The following is a 27386-nucleotide window of genomic DNA, read 5'->3' as shown; positions in this document are numbered from 1 at the left end:
AGTGTAATTGTAGTTAAAGAGGAAGTTTAGATGGGTGGGATTAAACAGATGTATTTGTATCATACAGAGGCCACCTCTGTGAGATGAATCTGGTCAGGGTGAGGGGGACTACTGTGTCATGCATTCGGCTCCCTTTATGGAGGAAACGGACATCATCTCCCAGAATTCTCTGGGAGATCATGTGACTGAGCAGCCGCACTCGGAATCCGACTCTGACGAGAACTCCATTTCCCAGGATACTATGAAGTCTCATGTGACTTCGGACTCTCGCAGGCGCTCCTATCAGCGCTCACAGTCCCCTTTTTGACTGCTTGCACCTGTGTTGATGATCATATGACAGGTAGTTTAGAGTAGATAAGCCCGGGCTTTAGTTAGACTCACTGCGAGGTATTGTTTCTCTGAGACTACTGAGCGTTTTTCATCCTGTTCTGATTGTTTACCGTGTTTGACCCTTTGCTTTGTTTGACTCCGTTTTTGCCTATTGCCTAGTCCTTGCCTAGGTACTTTCGCTTGTGTGTATGATCTGTGTTTTGACTACGATCTCTGTTTTTCCCCTTTTGACTACGGCCGCTTGGTTTATATTAAACCACCTGCACACGTCTGGTTTTCTGTCCAAGCGTTACATACTGATTGAATTGTCATATGCAGGACATCAAAGACATGAGAACATATGAGCACAGGGCAAATTAAGAGGTATGTTACTTCACAAGGCAAAGAGATAAATGTTTCAGGACCATAATGATTAAGGGTATATGAGGAATTCATGATGAGATGGGCTATTCATTAAAACACCTGAAGAGTTTATAAGAGGCTAGTTAATCAGGTTATTGGAGGCTAGACATTAACACAGCAGGAATGTGAGTGGCACATAACAAATAGCTCTGAAGAGATAAAGTACAGTAGGTCCAGTCCTCTGTCACACTAAGATCAAGTAGCAATTAAGTTTGTACAACAAAAGGCATGTCACAAGACTGCATAAACTGTCCAAAAAACTCCCGCAAAATCCAACCTGACACCTCTGACTTTTAAACTGCTGTTTCAGGCTTTACAGGGTTACTTGCAGCAGCGCATGGAGTGTCTTTTTCCTGACTCAGTAATGCTACTTCTTTCAATTAAAAAAAAATGATGTAGCGCAGCTTTTATAAAACTGAAACAACTCTCAGACTATGATTTATAAATTTGAAGACATGCTAAACTGTGTCTGTGCAGCAGGGAAGGTATTTAAATACCTGGATTGCAAGCTGAAAATGAGCTACAGCCAGGGAAGCTGAAAGGACATGTCTCAGCTCAACTCAGCTTCTCCTATCCAACATGGCCTGACCACAATATGCTAAAGGTACAGCTCTTAGATTAGCTGACAGGTGTAATTTGTTGGGATCACACTGAAAAAATTCCCATGCGTAAGAGCTTCTTGATTATTAGTTTTGTTTATCTATCTACATATCCATCTACCTTAATGATGAACAATGGGTTAATGGCTCAAATCAGTCCCGGATGTGCTAATTTCAGAACTTGTCCCTGGAGCTGAAACCAGGTCAAATAACTGCTTTAATAACTGGATTTCTGGTGGGGGGAAGAGTACTTGTGTGAGTTTACTGCAGAGGTTTTACCAGCCCCAGCATGGACAGATCTTACTGGAGCATCTACAGAACTATCAGCACAAGTATCTGCATAGTAAGGTAAGGTTGTACTTTTATCCAGTGGTGTAGTCTAGCATGAAGTAGTCGGTACAAGTATTTGTTAGCCAGATGAGCTTTGCTAGCACATAGTAACAAAAACAAAGTGCTTAGCTAGCTAGATAATATGCTGCATTTATTTCACTCCATATGTAATTTAAAAGTTTGTTTGTTTAATATATGTCTAATGTTTCTTAAGAATTTTAAGTTAATTTTCTAGAATTATTTATTAAAAGCCAAATTTAGTTAAGACTAGGCAACTAACGTTAACTCACTGTTTATCTTGTGACATTCATAAGAGTTGATTGAAGCAATACATCCACATTTTCTGAAAAGAGTACAAAAGTTCACTTAAAGACTAACCCACATAGATAACATTGTGATTTACAAGCAGCCTAAAAGCATAAAAATAACAAGAAAACAAAGTGTCATTGATGCAAAACACCAGCATGTAGTACCCCAAAGGCCGCTGAAGGCATGCACTTCTTATGTGTCCACAATGCTCAACAGACTTATCCATTTTAGCTAACACAAGGTTGTTTTCACTCCAGTTACTAGATTGCCAGTAGCTCTGCCTTGTATGGAAGCATCACACAGTATCATATATCAGTATATATATCAGTAGCAAAATTCAAATGAAAAGGATATGTTAAATGGCAATGTGTTCTTATGATTGAATTAAATTTTTTAGTCAAATGCAAAATACAATTTTGCCATTTTAACTTGCCATTTGCTTCACTAATATTGACATTTCATTACAGAAATTTTGACATTTTCTACGTAGCTTTATTTAATTAAAATGTATTTCAAGAACTGCACAATTATGCTTTATGTGATTATGCAATTATAGTGCCAAAAGGGTAATTAAAATGTAATTTACCTTATATGCCTTTGCACTCCTTAATAATGCAAAACAGTGCTTCTTCTTTTTGCAATTACATATTCTCGCCTATTATGTGGCTTATTATGTGGCCAAATGCCTTTGAAAATGCATTCAACCAGATTATATTCATTTTAATGGTCCTCCCAATCCTTCAATCATCCCGTGAGGGCTGGGCCACCAGCATGGTTTTATGTGGACCACGGCGGCCGATTTAACATCACAAGATGGGGTGAAACAGAACAGTATCTACATGTGGTGAGGACAAATTAAAACAGCCCAATATTGCATATAGAGAGGGAAATTTAAATTCCAGCTTAAGAATACAATGCCATTTCTATACATGTCTATACAATGCCATTTCTACATTTTCATTTAAATTTTGCTACTGATCTGTTTCCATACGGCTTGTGGACAGACATGTTAAACGTGAGTTGGTCAGTCAGACTTTCTGTCAGTCAGTCACAAGCCAGGCACATGAGATGCTTCACTTCTAAAAATGAGGCCAAAGCCTACAGATCAGTTAGAAAGTGAGATTCTTGTAGATGAAGTGGAAATAAAAGAGTAGAATTGCTCCTATACTGTCTCATAAATAAATATATGATTATATGTATTTAAAAAAGGGGCAAGACGGGCCAGGATTTGATACCCAGCTGGGCGAACAGGGTCCTGTCTATGTGGAGTTTGCTTGTTCTCCTGGGTTTCCGGCTACTCCAGTTTCCTCCCACAGTCCAAAGACATGCAGGCAGGTGAAACTGAGATGCCAAATTGCCCCTAGATGTGAATGTATATGTCTGTGTGTCTGCCCACCCTGGAATGGATGTAAGATGGCACGGATGCTCTGGCTCGACACTCTCTTTTACAGTTAGTCTTCATTTATATGTCTGTTAACTGCATCTCCACATGGCACACCACCAGCAGCTCAGCAGTGGACAGGGGAGCCCTTCAAAGAGTCATCAGCACAGCCCAGAAGATCATCAGCTGCTTGCTGCCCTCCTTGGAGGAGGTCTTCAGGTCCCGCTGCCTCAGCAGGGCAGCTAACATACTGAAAGACCCATCTCATCCTGGTCATCATCTGTTTGACCTATTACCCTCACACAGATGCTACAGGTCCATCACATCATGGACAAACAGACTTAAGAACAGCTTCTATCCACAATAAGAGAACTAAACACTGGCTAACGCTGACATTGTACACTGCCATTCAGACACTAACGACACAGGAACAGAGTGTCTACCTGCACCATTCCAAAACATACTTAAGGGATATTAAAAGATGTTTATATTCATATATATATAGAGAAACACTACTATGTGCAATACCATAGCTGCTGTATTCTTTTAATATCCACCCTTTCCTTATTTTACTTTTTTTATCATTTTATTATAAATTATTTTATAGCTTTATTTTTCATTTTTACTTTATCACTTTAAATTATAGTCTTTCCTTTAATACCCTGCATTTTATATCTTATACTAGCCTATATTTTTGTTGTATCTCCAAAATGCTAACTTTACAGGAGAAGGAAAAAACCTACTTTACTTTTAATGTCAATGGAACCAGACTTTTTTCCAAGTGATTTTGGGTTGTTTCTTTTGGTCTATTCATCATGAAATTTACACATGTAAAAAACAACAGGCATTCTGAAATTATATAAAAAACTGAAAAACGTCAAAAATGGAGATACGTTTGTTCTGACAACAGCGATATGTTAATCCAATACTTCCAACACATTAATGCAGGTGTAAACTGACCTTTCGGCATCTATTAATTCGAAAGTTAGCACACAGCACAATGGCACCAAAGATGCAGGAAAAAAAAAACAAACAAAAAAATGATTGCAGCATAGCATAAACAATAGCTTGTTTGGTTACCATAACTGGAGTATTATTTTCAAGAAAACATGACCATATAGCATAAACAATGGTATAATTTCATTACAAACTGTAAAGTATAAGCAAGATTCACAATACTAATACTAGAATATTTACCTAAATAAAGCAGTAAAACTCTGCTGAAAACACTGGTTAACCATGTGAAATGGCATGTGGGCTGAAGCATAGCGTTGTTGTTGGAAGAAAACCTTGTATCTCCAAAATGATAACTTTGCAGGAAAAGGAAAAAATATACTTTACTTTTAATGTAAGTCAATGGAACCAAAATTTTTTCCCCAAGTTATTTTGGGCTGTTTCTTTTGGTCCATTTTTCATGAAATTCACACACAATGTAAAGGGCAACAGGCATTTTGAAATTATGTAAAAAAAACCTGAAAAACAACAAAAATGGAGATACGAGGTTTTCTTCCGACAGCAGCGATATGTACTATACCCAATATTGTCTTAGAAATATTCCACTTCAGATTAAGGTACAACGCCTAATCATCCCGAATGATATTACCATATTTGATTTCACTGACTTCTATTATTCTAGAATTGTGCCATGAGCTATACTTTTTATTGAGAAGTAGGCAAACGCAGTAGGGAGGTCTGGAAGATCTGTGAGGACAATGGCCTCTTCCAACACAATGGCAATATTGACTACTGTGGGCAGTGAGGTAGGTGCATCATCATTTTCTAGAACAGTGAGGCTACCCATCTTGACACCTTTGGTCAGCCCATCAACTGGATCGGTCACCTGTTGAAACCAGGAAGTTGAACCAAATTCAGACTGAAATACTGCTGTACAACAATCACCCTAATAAAAACAAAAAAGTGCAAAGACAACGTACACCAACCAGCCACTTCATTTTTACCACATCCTTGTATCTACACTTTCTGTTCATATTATCAGCTCCACTAGTTCTAACTATGGCGACATTTGAGTTCAGAATACTGACACCATTTAAGGTGGAATGGGAAAATTTGAACAAGAAGCTGGTGAATAGAAAGCCAACTTCAGCCTTGTCCTCTTGTGAACCTAAATATAAGAACCTTTATGTTTTAGTGCTCAGTACTAGTTACTACTAGCTAATAATAGACTTAACATCTTACATTTAGTAGATATTCATTGTATATTAAACACATGCGCTTTTCACAGTGAAATATTAGTGTGTCTGCCAAAGCCAAAGCTCCTCAAAGTCGTCCATCTTTTCATGGCATGCCTACTTTTTACCAACCAATCAGAGGCTTTGTCGCGTAGCGTCTTCATCCGCGGAGTTCACCCACCTGCCATATGCGCGACACGGCGAATGAAGCCTCCGCACAATGTATGCGGTTGTTCGTTTTCTACACAATTATGTCACATTGTTTGCTGAAGCCAGGCGAACGACGTCTCCGCAAGAAGTATGCTGAGGCCTTAACATATCACCACAACATCAGTGTCACTGCAGTGCTGAGAATGACCCACCACCCAAAAAATACCTGCTCTGTGGTTGTCCTGTGGGGGTCCTGACCATTGAAGAACAGCATAAAAGGAGGCTAACAAAGTATGCAGAGAAACAGATGGACTACAGTCTGTAATTGTAGAACTACAAAGTGCTCCTATATGATAAGTGGAGCTGACGAAATTAACAACGAGTGCAGATACAAGGATGTGGTTTTAATGAAGTGGCTGGTCGGTGTATGTATGATTGCTCAGCAATCACCCAGTTAACAGTGACAAGAACATGAGTGTGTTACCTTTCAACTAGCCCACTAATAGTTTATTAGCAGGTCTAGTGATTATCTTGAGATTCTGGCTACATTTTAAAGCAAATTTCTTACCCAAGATCGTAGGCATAGAAAAAGAAACAGTATGCATGACAGTTAACGTGAACTAGGGTTGGGCAATATGGCGTCGGGGTCCTCTCCCTATATGCCATGGTCATCAAATGCAATCATGGAATAGCTTATTGCAAAAAACAATACAAAAATCACCTATCTGGGATTAAAATGGTTTTAGAAGAAAGAAAGCTTTCGCAAGCCTCTGACTATGTCAACCATTTCGAATGCCGATCGTCATTCCGTGCTCTCTGGTCAGGGGTAAAAGGGTAAGACGTTCAAAAATGTGGGCTCACTTTACTAAATTTAATGATAATGTAGCCAACAGTGGTCATTTTGTTAAACAAAAACTGTGACGAAAAATATTGAGTGCTGAGAATGACCCACCACCCAAAAAAGCCTCCCGGCGTGGACATATTGTGCTACCTTGTCAAAATGTCCTTTATGATGACCATAGCACATATTTATAGGTAGCTCCATACATAAAACACAAAAAAGGTAGGATATTTTGATAGCTTAAATCACGTTATCAAAGATGCTACCAGCATTAGAAATATGAAACTGAAGTCAACTTCCTATTTTCCTGTTCCACCTTAAATGGTGCGGCAGTTACATGCTAGTACTTCAGGCGTTATAACAACAACAACTGCACCATTTAAGGTAGAATGGGAAAATTTGAACAAGAAGCTGGTGGATAGGAAGCCAACTTCAGCCTTGCGTTAAAACTACATATCGGATAGTGTGATAGTCTAAATGTTTTTATCAGAAAATGTTTCCTGCATTAAAAGAATAATTAAAATAGTCTGATAGCCTAAATCAACTTATCAGGGGAAGCACTAATATTAAGCTGAGTCTGTACTCAATGACAAATTGGTAGCTAGCATAGCATAAATCACTAACTGGTAGGTAGCCTAGTGTGAGCTGTCCTGACAACCAGGGGTAACTACATTTTGTATTGATTATGGTTGTTAATATTTTAAACTGTAGGTAGATGACCACAGCCTTTTCTCAACTTTTCATTTTGAATCTTTTCACATCTTTTCATGTCATGTCTTTGTTTTTTGCCCCAAATTATGGAGAGCAGTATCAACAAGAATATATAAGAATATCGATAAGTATCAGCAGCTACATTGGCATCACAAAAATAAAATAATAATAATAATAATAATAAAAAATAAAAACATAATGACACCCATCCCTATCCATGATCGAGGGAAAAGCCCATACTGTACTCACCAGGCATGTCAGGAAAAGCTTCTTTAAATTCTCACGGACAAATATGGGGAGACCTTTCAGAGATGTTCTCCTTCGATGCAATTCATTGTTAGATGTCTGGAAATCAGAAAAAGAGAAACCAACAGACTTAGTTAGAGCAGTAATTACAGGCCAATTTCAGCATATTAGAAGTTAGGCTGCATTTGTGACTTCTCTACCATGGTTGTCTGTTGGCAAATACAAAAACTTTGCAGATTGTGTTAGAATTAAGAAACTTTCCAAAAAAACAGCCTCCAATGAACTACACAGGGCATTTGAACCATTCACTTAGTGTTGAAAAATTTAAATACCCTTTCTGAATTATTACAGTCACTCCTCTGCCATGCTCCTTGCTCTGCTCACCTCCATCTGCTACAGTTCCATATATTCCGCTTCATGCAGTAAATAAGGTTAGCCAACAAAATCAAATAGGAGCAGATTACTTGAAACTACATAGAGAACCTGTAGAAACTTGGGGGTGAAATTATGGAGTCCAACAGTGTGTTTTTAGGGACAGGTTTCACAACACCGACAGAATCAACTAAATTTTTGTATTTGCCAGTGGACATCCATGGAGCAATGTGAAAAATATTGCCTAAACTCTGAAATATCAAAAATTGTCATTTCATGTTTAATGGCAAACAGTAAGTGAATGGAATGAATGTCTACATGGGCCATATAGACTTTCATTCCAAAAATAAATATAAGGTTTAACAGATAAGTCTACCTGTTCATCAAGCTTTTCCAAGAGGTTGTCCATGTCTTGACTAAAGGCTCCCTTCCTGGCACGGTACAGTTTAAGCAGTCGAGGAGAGTACTTGTCTAAGGCTGCTCTAAAGGTCCCATCAGGTCCTTGGTGGTGACACAGTAAAACTCTGTGAGAACAAATATGTAGAACGCAAAATCAGCAAGTATAAAAACATTTTATGATTGAGTTTTTAGTCATTTAGACATTCATTTATTTTGTGAACACTTCTACCTTAAAAAACAAAGCATAAAGAGTTCACATCAATCAAATGACAAACAATCTAGTCTTCATTGCCAAGTATGAAAAGGTTACTGCTAAGAAAGGGAGCCAAAGCTTTTGATGTCACAAAACTTTTTTATTTACACACTACCACTCTGAGTAAGCAGCCGGATGACAATGTTCATCCTTGCTTTGAAAAAAAAACTACTAAATATTACAATAAAAAATGTCTTGCCTGTTCTTCAAGAAACAGAGCAGGCCACCTCTCCTGGATGTCCAAGACCATGGGCTTAACCTCCACAATCTCTTTTCTCCTAAGGGAGAATGTGAGGTCCATCTTCTGTCTAATGAGTTCCATGTCTTTCCCCTTGTTTTTCATTGCGTCCACCAGGAAACACCTTTGGTCTTCTAGTGCATCATCATCATAGTTTTCTGGATAATCAGGAACATGATTTACTTCACCTCGCTTTGGTTTTTTCAAGGTAAACCTACCTTCATCAACATCTTCATCTCTCCGTCTTTTCCTGTTTACACTAACCTCATTACAGCCAGCCTGGTGCAGCTTTGATCGGTAGTTTCCAAGCTTGTACTATATGCTTGTTGTCCAGCCATCATATCCTGTGCCGCCAACAGGCTCCTTAAGGCATGGATGTTTGCTGACAAGTTTAGAAGCAACAGATTCAATTTCATATTTCGCAGTGTAGGCTTTCAGGGCAAATATTTATTGTGCCAGCTTATCCAGAATTTCCATTTTCATGTCCCTTGTTACACTTAGACCTGTCCCAGTTTTTTCAAATATGTCGTTGCCCTTACAGTTTTAACTCAACATCATATGAGAAAGAGGGGATCGAAAATGGAGCAGGCCACTTTGAAATGTTTCACATATAGGTCCGAATAGCCGAAGATGCGCTGTGGGAAGAGGCTGGTGAACTGATGTTTGCTGTATCAAGGGAAGAGACTGAGGAGGGCAGGGCTGTCAACTGACCTTAGATACGGTGATTGATAACTGAAAGCTAAGTTACTACAGCACTAACTGCATACATCTATTCACACAAAATTACCAACAGACAATGTAAACTTGTGGCAGCGGATGTCAAACTAGGACGAAAATGACACTTTAAACTGTAAACTATGCTGTACAGGGTTTATGTACAGCATAGTTTACAACCCCTAAGTTTCATGGTTGGCAAATCTATATGAACGAAAATCAATTATTCAGCATGTGCTGGCGTTCCAATGGATTTAAGTGATTGTGGGCAAACACCAATCTCTAAGACTAAAAATGTGCAGTATGATCAAAAAAAACCTTATTTGCTCAGGTATCAATCATATATCCAATGCAATTAATGAAAAAAGGAGATGTATATTTTGCAGAGAATGTGCAATATGTAATAAAACAGTACAAATACAAGATTCAAAATTGGCACACACACACACACACGCACGCCCCTATTGTCGGAAGAAAACATTGTATCTCCATTTTTGTTTTTGTTTTTGAGTTGAAAATGCCTGTTGTATTTTACATTTTGTGTAAATTTCACGATGAACGGACCAAAAAGAAATAGCCCAAAATGACATGGGAACAAAGTCTGGTTACACTGCCTTACATTAAAAGTATGTTTTTTCCTTCCTTCTCCTGTAAACCATTTTGGAGATCATTTTGCAAATCAAACATCAAAAAGAACATTATTCATTACCATTAATTCATTTATTACACATGTCCATAGTACATACCATTACATTCAACGCAGAAGGCACATCTTCGGGGTCACCATCAATTTTCCAGCTACTGGGTATGCAGCCAATTGGTGGTAATCATTCAAAGCCTCTGGGTCTAGGATTTCTATATCTGTGTAGCTGCTGTCAATAAGCTGATAAGACCTGTAATGCTCCATAAACCGCTATCAATATTTCCTCTGATAGCGTAGGAGAGACAGCAATCTCGACAATCTCTTTAAGGTCCATCAATATTTCCCATGAGGGCTCCTGTTCTGGAATACTGCTCCCAATCATAAGAGGTAGTAAACGTGTCCAATTTTCATGTCCATTGCCACTGATTCTGCCTGTTGCAAAGCTGGTCTTTCTAATTTGTTTTGGCTTGCTGACCTTATCAGAAATTGTTTATGGGAACAGTTTTACGCGGCTATTCAATCCATCAAATGTAATGAATCCTTTTCTAATCAATTCTTTCAGACACAAGCATAATTCTACTGGGACAATACCTTCAAACAAGTCATGCAAAATAACTGGGGGAAACCCAGTCACTGGATGGAAGTAGGACAAATGCTTACTCAGGACACAGGCCCCTTTGACACCATTCACACTTTGTTTATCACTAGACTCAGGCTCCTCCACAAAGGTGCTGTGCTGTTGTACCACTCTTAATTGAAAATCCCTTGGCTCAACAGTTGCAATTTGGTCTCGATTAAGACAACAAAATCTGCAAAACTTTTCAACATTGAAAGACTCATGAAAGCCTGCAAGGCTGTGGGCCCCAAGGTTATCCGAACAGACACAAAACACTGTTCCCTTTACCTAGAACCTCAACAAACACCCCGTGCTTTTCTAGAGACTTTATAACCTTGATCAGTGGATAAAGAAATGCATCATACCCAAACAGTTTTACATCAACACTTTTTCCAAGAACAGCACTTTTAGAAACGTGCCATACTGTTTGCATGCACAGAAAAAGAGATGCAATTTTATGTTCAAGAGTCTCAGCATCTACATACTCATTCCTTCCACTGTCACCTGAATCTCGACTTGAACCACTTTGTAATTTCTCTACCTCAAAAAAGTTATTTAATGGCTGGTCAATGGGATGAGTTTCAATGGCACAGGTTTCATTTTCAGAATGATGTCCAAGATGAGTGAAAAAGGTGCGCTGAGTGTAAATTTCTCTAAATTAACATAAATCACAAAGGAAGGTTGATGTCTCCTGCATTTTTACAGTTTTGCAATGCGACCTGGTGAGATGTGATTTTAATGCGGCAGGTGTTTTGAAGGTACACACACAGTCACTGTAGACACAGGGCCAGTGAGCTCCTCTTCGGTGTTGTAGTCGATGGTGCCTCAATAGATCTTCTTGACTCGAGCTGACAAAACTGCACAACCTGCACTTCATAGAATAACTGCAATGAGAATGAGAATTAAATTAAATAAAATAAAAATACGTTGCTCACTTCAGTTCTCTTCAGAACGAGGTTAGTTCTTTATCCTGTGGACATCCTCTGCTATTATTTCAGTTATTGTTGCTGTTGTAGCTGACATTGGGAACTGCTTTATTTTTTATTTTTTTATACAGTTCATCTTTAATTTTTATTCATTTTCGTGCCGTCACCACTTTTGGCTGGTATCTTTCCTCAAAGTGCGGGTACTCACTGTTGTTTCAAATTACTGCTTTTTATCATCAATAGTTTCACAACTTATCAGGCAGATGAGCCCGGTAGGCTACTCCCTGGGGTAAGAACAAATACATATGTCTGTCCACTCTACATTGACAGTACCATTAACTTCTCTTTTATTAAACGGATGGTTCCAGTCTAAAATATAATTGGCTGAACCGCGGTCAAGGCTGTTGTAAAATGCTCTAAATACACACAGCTATGGCTGCCTCACAACAACTGAACTCTGTATTACTGCGCCACGGCATGAAATATCCTTGTGCTGTTAATGGAATAATCTCTGACATTAATTCTGCTCGCATTGACTACCGAGTGTACTGATGAAGTAAGAACCCGTTTTTTTGTTCAAACTGACGGGGTGAAAGCTTACTTGCTTAACTAGAACTAGGCTGGTCAGCTAGCTAACAGGCTTAAAGATAGCTAACAGCCTAAACAACTCCACCATTAATATCACAGGCTTGAAGTAAAGCACTTACAATATGATTCACGGTAAAACTGCAATGTAAAAGTCTAAAAAAATGCCACCTGAATGTCTTACACGCTTCAGATGTCTGTGTTTCAGTCAGAAGTAGCATCAAACCCAGGCAGAATCCCAAACGGCTCTGTACTCCCTAAATAGTGTGATATATAAGTTTCGAAATTCTAGTTTCAACAGTGAAAGCGTGGACCATTTGTTGAGTATGGATGAGGCTGATTCCCAGATGACTATTTTTTAGCTATATTTTGTGGTCTTTGGGTGCAGGAGCCAGCGTTAAATTCCTACCTAGTGCACTATGTAGGGAGCAGGGAGCCGTTTGAGGCTCAGCCCCAGCGTGAGAAGAGGGGTGCCGTTAGTCTGGTGCTAAATAACACGCACGGTGGTAATTTGGTAACCAAAATGTACTTAGAAAGCGAAGGTTTCACACTAAACAGTGCTATGTTGTCATATATTCATTATTATGCGACAAAAAGTTAAAAGGTTAAATAAATGACCGCAGTATACAATGGCTGAATATTGTTCTCCTCATTCAACAGTCCATGATTGCTTGGCAACGATACTACCGCGCGTAACAGCACCCTTTCCCATTATAAAATCGCAGTAACACACGGCCTCGAGTGGTATATTGCTTTAATAAGCACGCTATGGGGACGAATCGCGCTACCTTGTCGAAATGTCCTACCATAGCGCAAATTTACAGGTAGAGCTCTGTATAAAACTGTAGGTAGGATATTTTGATAGCCTAAATCACACGAAGCTGAAGTTAGCTACTTATTCGAATTTTCTTGTTACACCTTAAATGGTGCAGTAGATATAATTTTGTGCCTCAGGCCATTTCGAATTTCCCCATTCCACCTTAAATGGTGCAGCAGATACGTTTTAGAGCCTTAGGCACAGACACCATTTAAGGTGGAATGGGAAAATTCGAAGAAGCTGACGAATAAGAAACTGACTTCAGCCTCGACTAAATCGTAATTAGGAAAATGTAGCTGAGTCTGTACTGAATTAACATTAAAAACACAGTAAAACATTTAATACACTGAGTTACAACGCAAAACTAATGATATGCACGTGCTCGGGTAGGTTCGCTGGACCTGGCCCGGAGTCCGCTAATTGAGGACCCCCGTTTTTAACGTTTGCTGAATGCTAACTAGCAGCCATGGTGCTTGCTAGGCTTGTAAACCTGAGCACATTTCAGTGTCCGAAACACAGTTTACGTTAGATTTTAAACGCGGTAAAAAATCTTGGCGACTCAATTCACATGACAGAGATAACATTACACGTCCAGACCCTGGCGAGCGGTGCTTCGGCAGCAGTGCTAAGTCACCGTAGCTGCTAGCAATGTAGCTAGCTGGCGGCGGCGTGTGTATTACCAGATAAAAACTTAAGTGTTACCACTCACCGGGGTCCGGGGGGTTTAACCAGTGTACTGTATATGTAGTCATGAAAATTTTCATACTCACCATTAAAAATTACGTTTGCCAATTAAGTCAATGTTAGCAATAACGTTTGCGAAATAACTAAGCGAGCTAGTATGGAGGACCATACATACATTATCTAAACCGCTTATCCTTCTGGGTCGCGGTGGGGTGCTGGAGCCTATCCCAGCTGTCATAGGGCGAAAGGCAGGATACACCCTGGACAGGTCGCCAGTCCATCGCAGGGCAGACAGACAGACATACACAGTCACACACACTCACTCACTCACACCTAGGGGCAATTCAGCATGTCTGCATGTCTTTGGACTGTGGGAGGAAACCGGAGTACCCGGAGGAAACCCACGCAGACACGGGGAGAACAGGCAAACTCCACACAGAAATGACGTTCAGGCTTAGCAATCAAGACCAGGAGGAGAAGAGCTGATTAAACTGTTCTTTCACCAACTCCATAAACAACCGCACGGACAGACAAACCTGCCGATAAATAACTCTCGATGGCTTCCACAGGCCATATGTGAGAAGGGCGTCCGAATGTCTGAGTGATCTGAATTTTGCAGGAAAAGACGATGAACCACCTCCTCCAAAGTTCTGAACACTACGGGGTCGACCTCTGTATCAGCAGAGGCAGCAAAATGGAGCAAACTGTCCCGTCAGCCTCCAACGGAAGAGTGAATAATCCAGACCTGCATTTTCAGCCAGATCAGCCGAGACTCTCTGATCTCTGATTGTTTGCTGCTGTAAGAAGCCATTATTGTACTGTCTTGTCCTTAGTTACTGCTGAGAGAGCAAGACATGTACAATCGATCTACAGAGTCTGACATCGATCAACCAATAGGAATATTAAGACGCTGTGACATCATTGACTGACAACCCCTTTATTAGCATAAGGACAAGGAAATACAGAAATAAATAGAGAAATAAATAAATATAGAAATTAATAGTTATGGAAATAAATTAATAAAATAAATTCATAGAAAAACAGAAAAAATGTTAATAAAGAAACATATAAATAACAAAAAAATAAATAAATGCAAAAATTAGTGACAAGGGTAAATTACTGAACAGACATATAAATAAATGCAGATATATTAATTTATGTAAGATTTTAATTATTAATATATTAATTATGTATATTTATTTATTTTTAGATTTATCATCATTATTCTTTGCAATTCTACTTCATATATATTAATTTACATCATTTATTTAAGTCATTTATTTTTAATTTTATTTATTTTTCATTTTGGCAAATCTGCTCCTCCATAGCTAGCTCACTGTTAGCGTTAACTTACTGGAAGCCACGGCGCTGCGTTGCATATCCGAAGCACGACCTGTTAAGTAAAAATTTAAACAAGTAATTATGGCAAAGGTAGAATTTCTACATATTATTTAATCAAAACACTCACCATTTGGACGTTGGAAGGTTCACATCAGTAGTACCAAAGTGATCCTTGCCAGGTGGTAAATCAGTTTCAAAATGGTGGACGAAAATTCCAGCGGAATTGCTCTGTAGACCCCGTTCAACTAAGTGAAAATGAGCATGCTCAAGGTAGTTGGTCTGGCCTCAACTAGGGTTCAAATACAATTTGTATATTTTGCCGACAGAGGTTACATAGTGAGGCCAACTTTTAACAAGAAACTTAATAACGTTAGTTGAGTCAGCTACTTTGATATAGTTTATGGCTCAATTACATATTTTTTGTTCAGTTGAATTAAAAGTCATATTAAGGCGAACAATTTCAAGTTCTTGTTTTTACAGTGTAGTTTAATTTTTTTGTTTATGCACTGTTAGGATTGCTACCCAATTTCGTTGAACACTCAATGACAATAAAGAATCTTGAATCTTATCCTGCCTTCCACCCAGTGACCGCTGGGATAGGCTCCAGCACCCAACCATGACCCAGAAGGATAAGTGGTTTAGAAAATGTGTGTGTGTGTGTGTGTGTGTGTCTGCCCTGTGATGGACTGGCAACCTGTACAGGGTGTTTCCTGCTTTCCACCCAGTGACTGCTGGGATAGGCTCCAGCAACCCCAGCAACCCAGGAGGATAAGCGACTTAGATTGTATGTGTGTGTGTGTGTGTGCATTTAAAAAATGTCTTCTGATTTTTGGTTACATCTTCTTATAAAGCAGTTTCTTAACATTTCAAGCTACATGAGGCCTGATTGTGTGCAATTGTCATTATTCATTATTCGTTAATATTCCATGAAAATACATTTTAATTATACTTATTCAAAACTGTCGTATTTTACAGATTGCTGCGGTGGGCCAGGAGCCTGTTATCTTCTCTGGTACAATATATGACATCATTGTTTATGGCCTACAACAACACTACTCAGTTGAGATTGTTCAGGATGCAGCTTGTAAGACTAATGCTATGTTATGTTAGCATGTGTCACAGAATTTTACAATAGATCTGACAGCATGAACTCAATGTAGATTTGTCTCCTTGATGAGGAGACTTAATAGAAACATGATTCTAAACAAATGCTGTTTATCAGACATAGGTAAACGAGGAAGCCTTCTTGGTAGCAGTCAGAAGCAGTGCATTGCCATCGCCAGAGCTCTGATCAGACAGCCACAAGTTCTCTTATTGGATGAGATCACCAGCTTTCTGGATGCAAAAAGTCAATAAGCAGTAAACATGCAAACACAGATATACACACCGCACTGTGTAGTGAAAACAGTGTTAATTGTAATAAGTGTAATAGAACTTGTTACAAACAAAACATTTTACAGGTTCAAGTAGCCCTCGTCAACTGCCCCAAGCAGACCCTAATGGTGATTGCACAAAGATTGAAGACCAGTGAGGAGGCAGACCAGATCATTGTGATCTACCAGGGGACAGTGCTGGAGAAAGGCACTCACCAGAAAGTGATGGGAAAGAAAGTACACTACTATACACTGAAAGAGAAACTCTCTACTCATGATTGTATATATAATTGAATTTACAACACAACAAATAAGCACTGTAAAAAAAGTTTGAAATTGTAATCTTTTTTTAATCATTATTAAACAATCACTTCACTACAGTAGCCAAACTCAGGCATGTTATAGAATAGACAGTTTTCATGAATGTATCAATTGAGGAATATGAAGAACCTTCAACATTAACTGATGTATTTTACAGTGCTGTTTTATACTTTCTTGTAAGTTATTTTCCCTGTGCAGTTAACTAACCTCTCCTTTAAGACTGATATATGTAAATGAACTCTGTTCTGATTGGTTGCCCTATATTGTGCCTCATTCAAAAAAGTTCAAGCTGAAACTTCGTTATAACTTAAACGTGATTGGGCAGACAAAACTGCTGCAGGCAGTAGGCAGATTGCACCACAGAAACAACACTTTCAAAATAGGCTGTTTTTGCACTTTAGTTTCCATATATGGACTGTATATACTGAGGAGTGAATGGTACGTTTTAAAACTGTTGTAATGTTTCCATACTATATCAAACTTAATTAAGACACATTTAAGTTGTATTTGAGCTAAATGAGGAAACACAGTAAAGAAAACTTATAAAAATAAATAAAAATAATAAAATTAAACGAATGAGGAAGCTGTCTCGCGAGTGGTTAGAAGCAGCGTACCGCCACAGCTGCTCTGTTCAAGCTGGCTGTATAAGCGTTACTTTGTCTTTAAGTATGACTAATCTGTTGCTAGGTAAACACAAGATGAATAGGTTTGAGACAGTTCTCCTCAGTGGCTGCTAACAGAAAGAGGATGAGTTTTTAAGTGACAAAACCAATCAGTTGTCTTTTAAAATTGTTGTTGTTGTCATGTTGTCATGAGTAGGCTTTCAAATGTGTGTCTTTGTGGTGGGGGGCCGGGGTTGACAAAGCTCTGGTGAAGAGGAATCCCCCTTGTAGGCAGTGAAAATAAAACTGAAAGAACATGAAACTCAGAAGAAGTTATACGGGTAAACCTTTTGCCTGACATGAGTTCAATGAAAGGCGGGGAATGCTTTCAGTAGCAGTCAGCTAACCGTGAAAACGAAGACAACTACATTTCTTTGAATGCACTTAACAGTGTTTAGACGCTCAAACGACGTTTCGCCATCGTAGTCTGGTGTGTAGCTCTCGACAGTATTCTCATCGGTCAGTAAAATATACGAAATGTTCTGGTTTTCGTTTTAACAGTATGTATGGACTTCATCATAATCTGTGCGCTGGATTTTGTAGGCAGTTTTCGGGCAAAGAGTTTGCGCGCTAGTGATAAGCTGCTAAGACAATGGCTCGAGTCTGTAGTGCGATGGGTATTTCTGTACGCAGTCTTCCTCTTGTGTGAGGACGCTAAAGGGCCGGTGGTGAAGCGATGGATTTTAGCTCACTGTTTTATAGGACTGCGTGAAACGGGTCACTTAATTCTTTTTGGAAACTTTCCGCTAGCGAAGGTTTATGCATGCAGTAATATTCATGATATTGTTCTCTTTTGGAAGGTCAGTAAAACAAACTGGACACAGTTTGGTGTATTACCTGTGTTCCTTTAGAGTTAAGCCGCTCTGTATTCACTACACAACATGCAATAGCCTTTGGTTACGTTAACCGTAACCTAACCAATAAAATTTTCTATTAAGCTCTTTCAGTGCAGCCTACCCAGGAGGCCTCTTCAAGTGTGCTATTGGGAGTTTCATTTGTAGAGTGAAGCTTCTCTTCCCTCTCGTGACGTCAGGGGCAGGTGGGCTTTGGAGTGAAAGGCACAGTAACGTTGCTGAGTACACAGAACTACGACGGTGTTTTAGGGCCGCTGTTAATAAAAATAAAAATAGTAGACTTTGAGAATAAAGTCGTAATATTTAGAGATTAAAGACGTAAAATTACGAGAGTAAAATCGCGATATTTCGAGGATTAAGTGCTAAGTGTAGGGGGCTGCCATGGGGTCTCGGTTGCTGTACAGGCGACGGTGAGGACGCCGAGCGCGCCGGATTTCTTAACACTCCTGTTTCTTGTGTATCGATTATTTTGATTATCATGCTCACTGTCTGTGAAACTCCATGCCCTCTTTGAATGGTGTGGAGATGTAGCCCCCGATAGCCGTGTAGACGACCCTGCCTGCGATTCTCCTTCAACAAAACACAGACAGTTTCCTCCGAGTCCGTCTGGCTCTTTATTCTAGATGAACACAGTTTCCTGCTCAGCCATTTCAGCCGTTTCTTATCCTAATAACAGGCTGGTGCTGATGTGCAGGAGAGACAGGGAGACTGAGTGTTTCTTTATGGGTCAAATCGATATGAAAGTATAACTCGAACAACTCAACACCCCTAATTTAACACCAGGTGCTGCCTTTGCAAAGCCTTTGGTCACATTACTGCATACGTTTTCTGGTAATATCCCACTTTAATGTCGTAATTAATATCGTAATATATTATCATCTAAATATTATGACTTTCTTCTCAAAATATTAAGATTTTATTCTAAAAATGCGACTTTTGTCACGAAATATTACGACTTTATTCTCAAAGTCTACTATTTTTATTTTTATTAGTGGCCCTAAAACACCGTGCGAGTGCTTTCATTACAGATTATGATGTCGGTAAGTTACTGTTACATTAACATTTTACTACGACCTTAAAACTTATGGAAAATAAGCACATAGTTGCTTGATAGTCAGTAATACTCAACCTTGCCAGAGTTATATCGTGCAAGCTGGCAGCACCACGGTAGCACAAGCTGGCAGCACCACAGTAACCCCTGCTGAATAAAGACCATTAGGATCTCCTAATGGTTACCATTACAGACCACTAGTTTCCAAGTAGAATTAGAAATTTATCTGGAATCAGTCACTAGGTCACCTGCTAAATCGTTCCTTTACATTATCAACCCATCAAGAAAAGCCAAAACGCATTACAAACCCCCATGAACCAACAGAAACTCTTAATGGTTTCTATGTTCTCATTAGGGACGTTAATCGTACATCATTTAAAAGACACAAAAATTGGTTTTCCATAATTTTTGAATTAAGTGTAGAGTCTTTAAAGCAACAAGCCCCAAAAATAGAGTCTTTGTATGGAATCTGCTTTCTTGTGGTGCTGACACTGATTTTAGCAAGTCATATTATGATATTTTATGTGCTATCAAACTCCTGCTAACATGGAGCTTCACTCCTTAAGCAGTGTGACATGGCCATAAACAGCACATCATTTGCATTTCAATGCATTGACGTTTGGCAAACCTTGTGGTGTTACAAATTTTCTTACAGGTGACATTACATCCAGACAGTCCACAGACACCACTCTGATGGCCCGAGCTGTAGCCTTAAATGTGAATGTCCTTCTACGAACTCTGATTAAAACAATAGGCATGCTGTACCTGATGTTTACCCTCTCCTGGAAGCTGACACTACTGATGCTGATGGAGACACCTTTAACCGGCCTGTTACAGAACATCTATGATTCTTTAAAAGAAAACTGCTAACATTTGTTTTTGGTGATCTAGAGGTCATTACAATCTTTATATCGGCAAAGTACCTGCCATTAAAATCGGTGGGTGGCTCTGTTTCTGGGACACTTATCACCTCTTACTTTTTTAAATAAGAGTCTGCTTTGATTCAGAATTTGTGTAGGGTATTTACAGTGAAGGAAGTATAAAATATTTTGATTGATAATTTCTAGAGATGGCATGATATTACTTTTTCCTTTCTGTTACCAATGCCAATATCAAAACATTTTTTCTCTCCTATATCTGATCCAGCATTTTCTTCTGCATTTCTACATGGTATCAGATTGGTGCCAGCTCCAGTAATTACTCATATGGAATGAAAGGAAGAGTGTAATAGTAGTTATAAGCGTAACAATAATACATCCAGTGGTTAAATAGATTCATCAAAACTTAAGCTTGTGCATTTCAGTTCAAAGAGACACAAAGCTTAAAAAACCTCAATTCAAAAAAAGTTGGGATAGTATGTGAATAACAACAGAAAGCAACTGTGTGAACACTCAGTTTAACCTAAAAAAATACTTAATGTGTTAACCAGCAACTGAACTAGTTTAATTCATCTCAAATATTTTGACTTAAACAGTAGTTACTCCGAGGTATTTTTTGAGTTTAATAAAACTAGTTAACTTGTTAGCATAGGAAGTATTTTTAGGCTGAACTGATTAATATTTTTTATAGTGATTGATTCTGTTTGATCTGACAACAGTGCAAAATCACGATAGTGGATGTTTGACCTTATGAAGTTTATTGTTTTTTTCTCTGAAATGTATGCTCATTCTAAATTTGATTGCTGTAACATTCCAAAAAATGGATTTTTTTTGCCGTTCATCTGGTAATGCAAGTCTTCAAAATTGTAATAGGAGATAAGTCTGGACTGCAGGCAGGCCAGTTTAACAGCTCTCTGATCTCATCTTCAGCTTGAGCCTAGAGTTGTTGGTTCCAGATGACATGGCTTCCGATGTGCATAGTATGGTCCTGTATTTGTGGATGCAGCAACAAAGTGTTTAAGTTTAATTTGATACAGTACATTGGTGTCCTGATGCAATACATGTTTTGATACAGCAATAACGAGTGCCTAAATATGTGTTAATGTTTGCACAATGCGCACAGGACAGAAAGGGTTGTATTGATGAATATATTTTCAATTTAGAGATGATTATTGTTTATTCTGAGGTTAAGATTCAATTTTACTTTCAATATTTGGTGCGTTAAAAGTGTCTGTGTTACAGAGCTCTAATTATATATTAAACTGACTGGTTTGATTACAACCCATAAAATTTATAAGCTCTTCAAAAACACAACCCAATCTTCTCCATATCATAAGCCGTGCCCACTTTACTCTGATATGATGCAACTAGATACCTAATTTTAATCATTGACAGAGGTTTTCATGAAAGACAGAAAATGAGAGACACTGAAGGAGAACAAGGAGTTTTAAATTTTGATACACTGAACCATTATCATTTACCATTTATTAAAGTATTCTCGAGCCTGTGTGATGATTTGCACTGCAGAAGCATTCCGGTTTTAAATACTGTGCTGTCTGTGGGATTGAAAATTGCAGGCATTCAGCTTTTCGGCGATGCCCTTTTAGAGACATCTGGGTTCCTTAAAACTTTTGCTGATATTATGCACCATAGAAATATCCCCTAAATCCTTGCAATCACTCATTGAGGAATGTTGTTTTTAAGCTGTTGGATTTTATGCTGTTTGAGTAGATTTACAAATTACTCCTTTCTTAATTTGCATTTCACATGCTGTCCCAACTTTTTTGGAATTGAGGTTTGTATTTTTCTATCATTATTGAAGACAACTTAGTGACCACATGTTGGCAGTGACGTCACATGACGTCAGTAAGTTAAAGATGTGTCCCATGGTTTTAAAGGACTAGAGAGTTCATAACTTTGGTGACACAACCATTTGGATGAAACCCTAGGTAATGTTGACTTTGTAATGTTGACTATGTAATTTTCAGCAGCGCACAAGCACCTATAACCCTCTAAATGAGTGTTCTCCAGCATAAACAATACACAATACATTTTGCTGAATGTATTTATACTGTGCTAGGCAGCTAGGCAGCTACAGAATGCCTTTTACTTTTTTAAAGATTTCAAAACCAGCTATGAAACAGGAGAAAATTGCTTGTTCATGTTTATTTTAGAGACTTCAGAGGAGGAGCAGGACTCCATGGCAAGAGCCAATGATGCTGCAGGGGAGACGGCGTCAGGCATCAGAACAGTAAAGAGCTTTAACTCAGAGCAGAGTGAGTCTTGTCATTATAATGATCGGTTGATGGACACTCATAGTCTAAAGACTCAACGGGACACAGTCAGGGCAGTGTATCTGCTGGTGAGATGGGTAAGTAGGAAATTAAGCGCCTCCATTGTTTTTGTAGTTTTGTTCTTTTATTTCATTATAATTATTTATTTCCTTTAAAGGGTAAAGGAAAGGTTCTGCATAATTGAAACATTAAAGTCATTCATCATGCCTTAATTCTAATTTCTTAGTCTACAACTTAAATCAGTGTATGAATTCAGAGTATTCACAATATTGAACACTGTAGCTTTTTATCATGACTTTATTGAAAGTTCGCTAATCTCAGGCCTTTCTTTCCCACTGAATATATTTGTATGTGAAGTTGTATTTCTATTTATATGTGTCATTTTCAGCTGGTGGAGCTCGGGGTGAAGGTGGCTATGCTACACTATGGCAGGCTGTTTATCCAATATGGACAGATGACCACAGGTAGTTTGGTATCATTCATCCTCTACCAGTCAGACCTGGGGGACAACATTAGGGTATGTCTACTTTTGACTGTACCTAAGGAAAAAAGGTGGAAGACTTCAGAAGCTGCAAGTTTTATGATAACAACCTGCAAAAAGTTCTTCTGCTATATTGTTCTCAGACCTTGATTTACATATTTAGAGACATGCTGAACTGTGTGGGTGCAGCAGGGAAGGTGTTTGAGTACCTGGACCGTAAGCCTGAAGTGAGCACTGATGGGACGCTTCAGTCAGAGAAGCTGAAAGGACATGTGTGCTTTCAAAATCTCAGCTTCTCCTATCCAACACTGCCCAACCACATTGTGCTAAAGGTACAGCTCTTAGATCAGCTGATGTTCAGTTAACCTTATGACAAGATCACAGGGCAGAAGATTTGATTTGCTTTTTTTATTATTATTAGTTGCAGCACATTTGAGTAATTTCCGACAGTTCATCCTAAATAAGATTCATAAGCATTTCTTGAAAATAAGATTCATGAGCAAGTTTCACACTCTTTCTGTTACATACATGAACATAATAAACATGCTAATATGCAATCTATGAAGCACATTTTGGAACAAAAAATGTGTCAATTGATGTGTCATCCATTATGAGATCCTGGATGTCATTGTTTCAGGACTTCTCTTTCGAGCTAAAACCAGGTCAAATGACTGCACTGGTAGGGATTTCTGGTGGGGGAAAAACTACTTGTCTGAGTTTACTGCAGAGGTTCTACGACCCCCAGCATGGACAGATCTTACTGGACGGACAACCTCTACAGAACTACCAGCACAAGTATCTGCACAGCAAGGTAAGATACTTGTACTTGCATCATATTGCATCATATTGTTGGAAACAATTGCTATTGTACTCCACAAATTTTATAAAAATTTCTTAACATTTTGGATTATAGAAGACATCCGAATATGGAATTTTGTATTGATGTGATCTGAGGATTTTGAGAAAAAGCCTGGAAACCCACCATAAATTCTAATTTGAGTGTGGCTGTTTTAGTAGTAACTCCTAGAGCTGTAGTACTGAAGTCTGGTCTCTGTACCTTTTTTATCACCTCGGAATTGTTTTGGACTCAGTAGTATTTGTAGTCGGACTTGTCTCAGTCTGGACCACCTGTCTCGCCAAATATATTTTCCAGTCTCAGCCAAGTCCAAATACCGTTTAAAAATAATTTTCTTTCTTTGAACTGTGACCAGTGCATGCTGACTTGCACTCAAGCTCAGGGGTTCAACTGCACTAGAGCAGAGATACAGCCTTTATTCACCTAAAAGGCAAACAGAGCTGAGCTCTGGTTTATCCATTAAACCATTCAATGTGGTAAACCATGGTGATACATGACCTCATGTTGTTATAATGAGCAGTTGATGGACACCCATAATCTAAAGACTCGGCACACGGTCAGGGCAGCGTACCTGCTGGTGAGAAGCATGAGTATTGTGTGTTTAAATTGTCCTCTTTTTATCTTTCTACTGATTTCACGACCATGTTTTGGTTAGTTCATTTCTGCTATTTTGTGATGTTTTAACTACATAAAGAGTTTTATTTCAGTATCATTATACTCATATATAACATATATCTTAGATTATTCGCTGTTATTTTAGCTGTTAAATCAGAAGTAATTTAAAGCATTCAGTCGCAGAAGTAGCTAAATCAAGTGTAGTGTAGCCAGATTCAGCTGTCACAACTGAGAAAGCTAAATCAAGTATTTGTTCATACAGTGAGCCTGTTTCATGTAAATGGGTTTGTACTGAATTTGACAGCCTGGCATAACTGTGATGTTTAGTCTACTGTTTTTCTAACTGACTGTTGCTAAATTTACTGCAAAGGCATACATTTGCACATAGCAAGCTAGCTAATAGTGTCTGCAGTTTAGTATTGCTAACCAGAGTTATCTGGTTAGTTATGTTAGGTTTAATTTAAAAGGGTGTTTATAAAAATTGGATTGGGTGGCATTGAAACTAGTAAAGTGTTGCGTAGAAGTGAACCATTTCACAACTTCTCTGTGTGAACTGTATTGTACTGTATTGTAATGTACTCGTTTAAAAACAAGAGGCAGATGATTCAACAGGTAAAAGGACAGAAATGGTTATTTATGTCAGATGGGTGGCATTATTGATTGGAATAGTTTGTTTTGTTAATTTAAAGGCTTGAGTTTGACTTTTTTATGTCTGTCAGAAAATAATCAGAGATATTTTAGTATAATTTTGATGCTAAAGCTTACAAACAAGGTTTAGTTAAAATAGCCAAGTAAATGAATTAACTTAATTAAGAGAACAAGACAGAAGCAGATAGGCTATTGTTTTGAATCACATTTTCATTATATTTCCTGGCACAATCACTCATTGGATTTGTTTAGAGTGGGCATGGGGTGGATTCATTTAGGGCAGGCCAGGTTGAATTTATTTAGAGCAGACATTGGTTGCATTCGTTTAAAACAGGCTTTGGTCGCATCTATTCAGAATGGGTGTTGAATTTTAGTCCATACCACATTTATGTTTGTAAGTAGAAGAGGGGTATTTTATTATGTTATTTTTGTCCACATACTTTTGATTAGTGGAAAGAAAACCCTTTCTTTATATTTTCTAGTAACTCCTACTGGGTGGAGATAAAGACTAATTAAGGTTTGGTCTTGAAGACAACTCAATTTTTTGGGTTTTGTTTCACTCTCATGTAGACTCAGTCTTGACTTCGTCTCACTTTGATTTGGACTTGGCCTTCCTAGATTTGACTTGACAAAGGTGGTCTTAACTACTAGCTCCATTGATATGTCAGTCTGTTCACTGGTCAAATTTGCACTTCCTGTTGTTGACATGTTATTGCTTTCACTTAAAGAGACACTCCAGCCAAAATGAAAAGTTTGCCCATTGCTACATCTGTTATAAACATGCCTACTCACATTCTGCATAGTGTCACAGTAGTGAGATTTTCCAGTATAAAGACCAGCAGAAGTCCCTTCTGATCACGCATCGTAAGGGGTTGGAGGAACTTTTAAAAAAACTACAACGGCTATTTTGATTTTTTTTTTTATTTTCATTAGCTGGTGAACGCATAGGGAAGTTGCAGGAGGAAGCCAGCTACTTGCTGTCATGTAGTAACTGTCTTCAAATAATCATTACATTGGAAAGCTTGGTTTACTTGAATGACAGAAATAACTCATCTGATGAGGAGGACAACAAGCTAAAAGCTAAAAATAGCAAGGTAGCTACCTAGATAGCTTGTCTCAGTTTGGCTTCTTTACGTGTGGCTATAAGAATGAAAACTTGTTGTGCCCAGTTTTTGATGAATAAATAATGTCTTTACAGTTTTGTTTGATGACTGAGGTAAGAGTTATACCAATGCCTGGTTGTATTTATTAGCCAATAGATCAGTGGCTAGGCTAGCACCAAGCATTGTTTGATAGCACAGGGATTCCCACTTGGTGTATGATATATTTGCATAATGTATACTGGGTATTGTTGTGGGAGACCACTAATGAACAAAAACATAAAAACTAAATTGTGATTTTTGTCAAATTATTGAGGCTGAGGGATATGATACACAACGTCATACTGCGTAATGAAACACAAACAAACACACACACACACACACACACACACACACACACACACACACACACATCATCTAAACCGCTTATCCTTCTGGGTCGCGGTGGGGTGCCGGAGCCTATCCCAGCTATCATCGGGTGGAAGGCAGGAAACACCCTAGACAGGTTGCGTAACAAAACAAGTAACATGAATTCTAATTTAGGTTGGAATGACCTTTTAAATGAATAGTTGATCTTAAAATGCTGATGTGGCTGTGAATGAAGGCTCCTACTAGCATTTATTCATTGTTAGCAACTGTTTTATTGTATTTGTATTTTGATCAAAATTCTTACATTCATAATTATTCTCTTTTGCAGATTGTTGTGGTGGGCCAGGAGCCTGTTCTCTTCTCTGGTAAAATACAAGACAATATTGCCTATGGCCTATCTAACCGCTCACTTGAGAGCATCCAGGAAGCAGCTCGTAAAGCCAATGTTCATGATTTCATCTGTGAGTTACAGAAGGGTTATGACACAGGTAAATACACAGGCTTAGACTTTGAATTTGTTGCTTATGACAATTAAATAAGCAAGCATAAGTTGGCACAGAACTACAACAAGTGTCACATAGTTTCATTACAGCCTTTACATTGTGATTTTGACAACACAAACTCAATTAATAAAGAAGGTAGTCTTGAAAACAACAAGATTCTAAATAAGTGCTGTTCATCAGATGTAGGTGAACGAGGAAGCCTTCTTGGTAGCAGTCAGAAGCAGCGCATTGCCAGAGCTCTGATCAGACAGCCACAAGTTGTCCTATTGGATGAGATCACCAGCTTTCTGGATGCCAAAAGTTAA

The 27386-nt window shown here is 38.5% G+C and overlaps 1 protein-coding gene across 1 annotated transcript; it reads left to right on the top strand.

Annotated features, from left to right (window-relative positions):
• Positions 1-118: 118 nt before the first annotated feature.
• On the top strand, positions 119-27386 carry tap2a (transporter associated with antigen processing, subunit type a). The gene is given in 13 exon segments (XM_036565524.1): positions 119-253; positions 1510-1560; positions 1563-1679; positions 16052-16176; positions 16267-16435; positions 16537-16729; positions 19993-20188; positions 22379-22586; positions 22898-23026; positions 23134-23322; positions 23628-23801; positions 26907-27066; positions 27262-27386. Coding segments are annotated over 13 exon segments (1971 nt in total).

The sequence above is a fragment of the Colossoma macropomum genome, unplaced genomic scaffold (genome assembly GCF_904425465.1).
Source record: "Colossoma macropomum unplaced genomic scaffold, Colossoma_macropomum, whole genome shotgun sequence".
Taxonomy (NCBI): Eukaryota; Metazoa; Chordata; class Actinopteri; order Characiformes; family Serrasalmidae; genus Colossoma; species Colossoma macropomum.
Note: the sequence above shows the minus strand (reverse complement) of the source record. Positions and strands in the feature narration are given on the sequence as shown.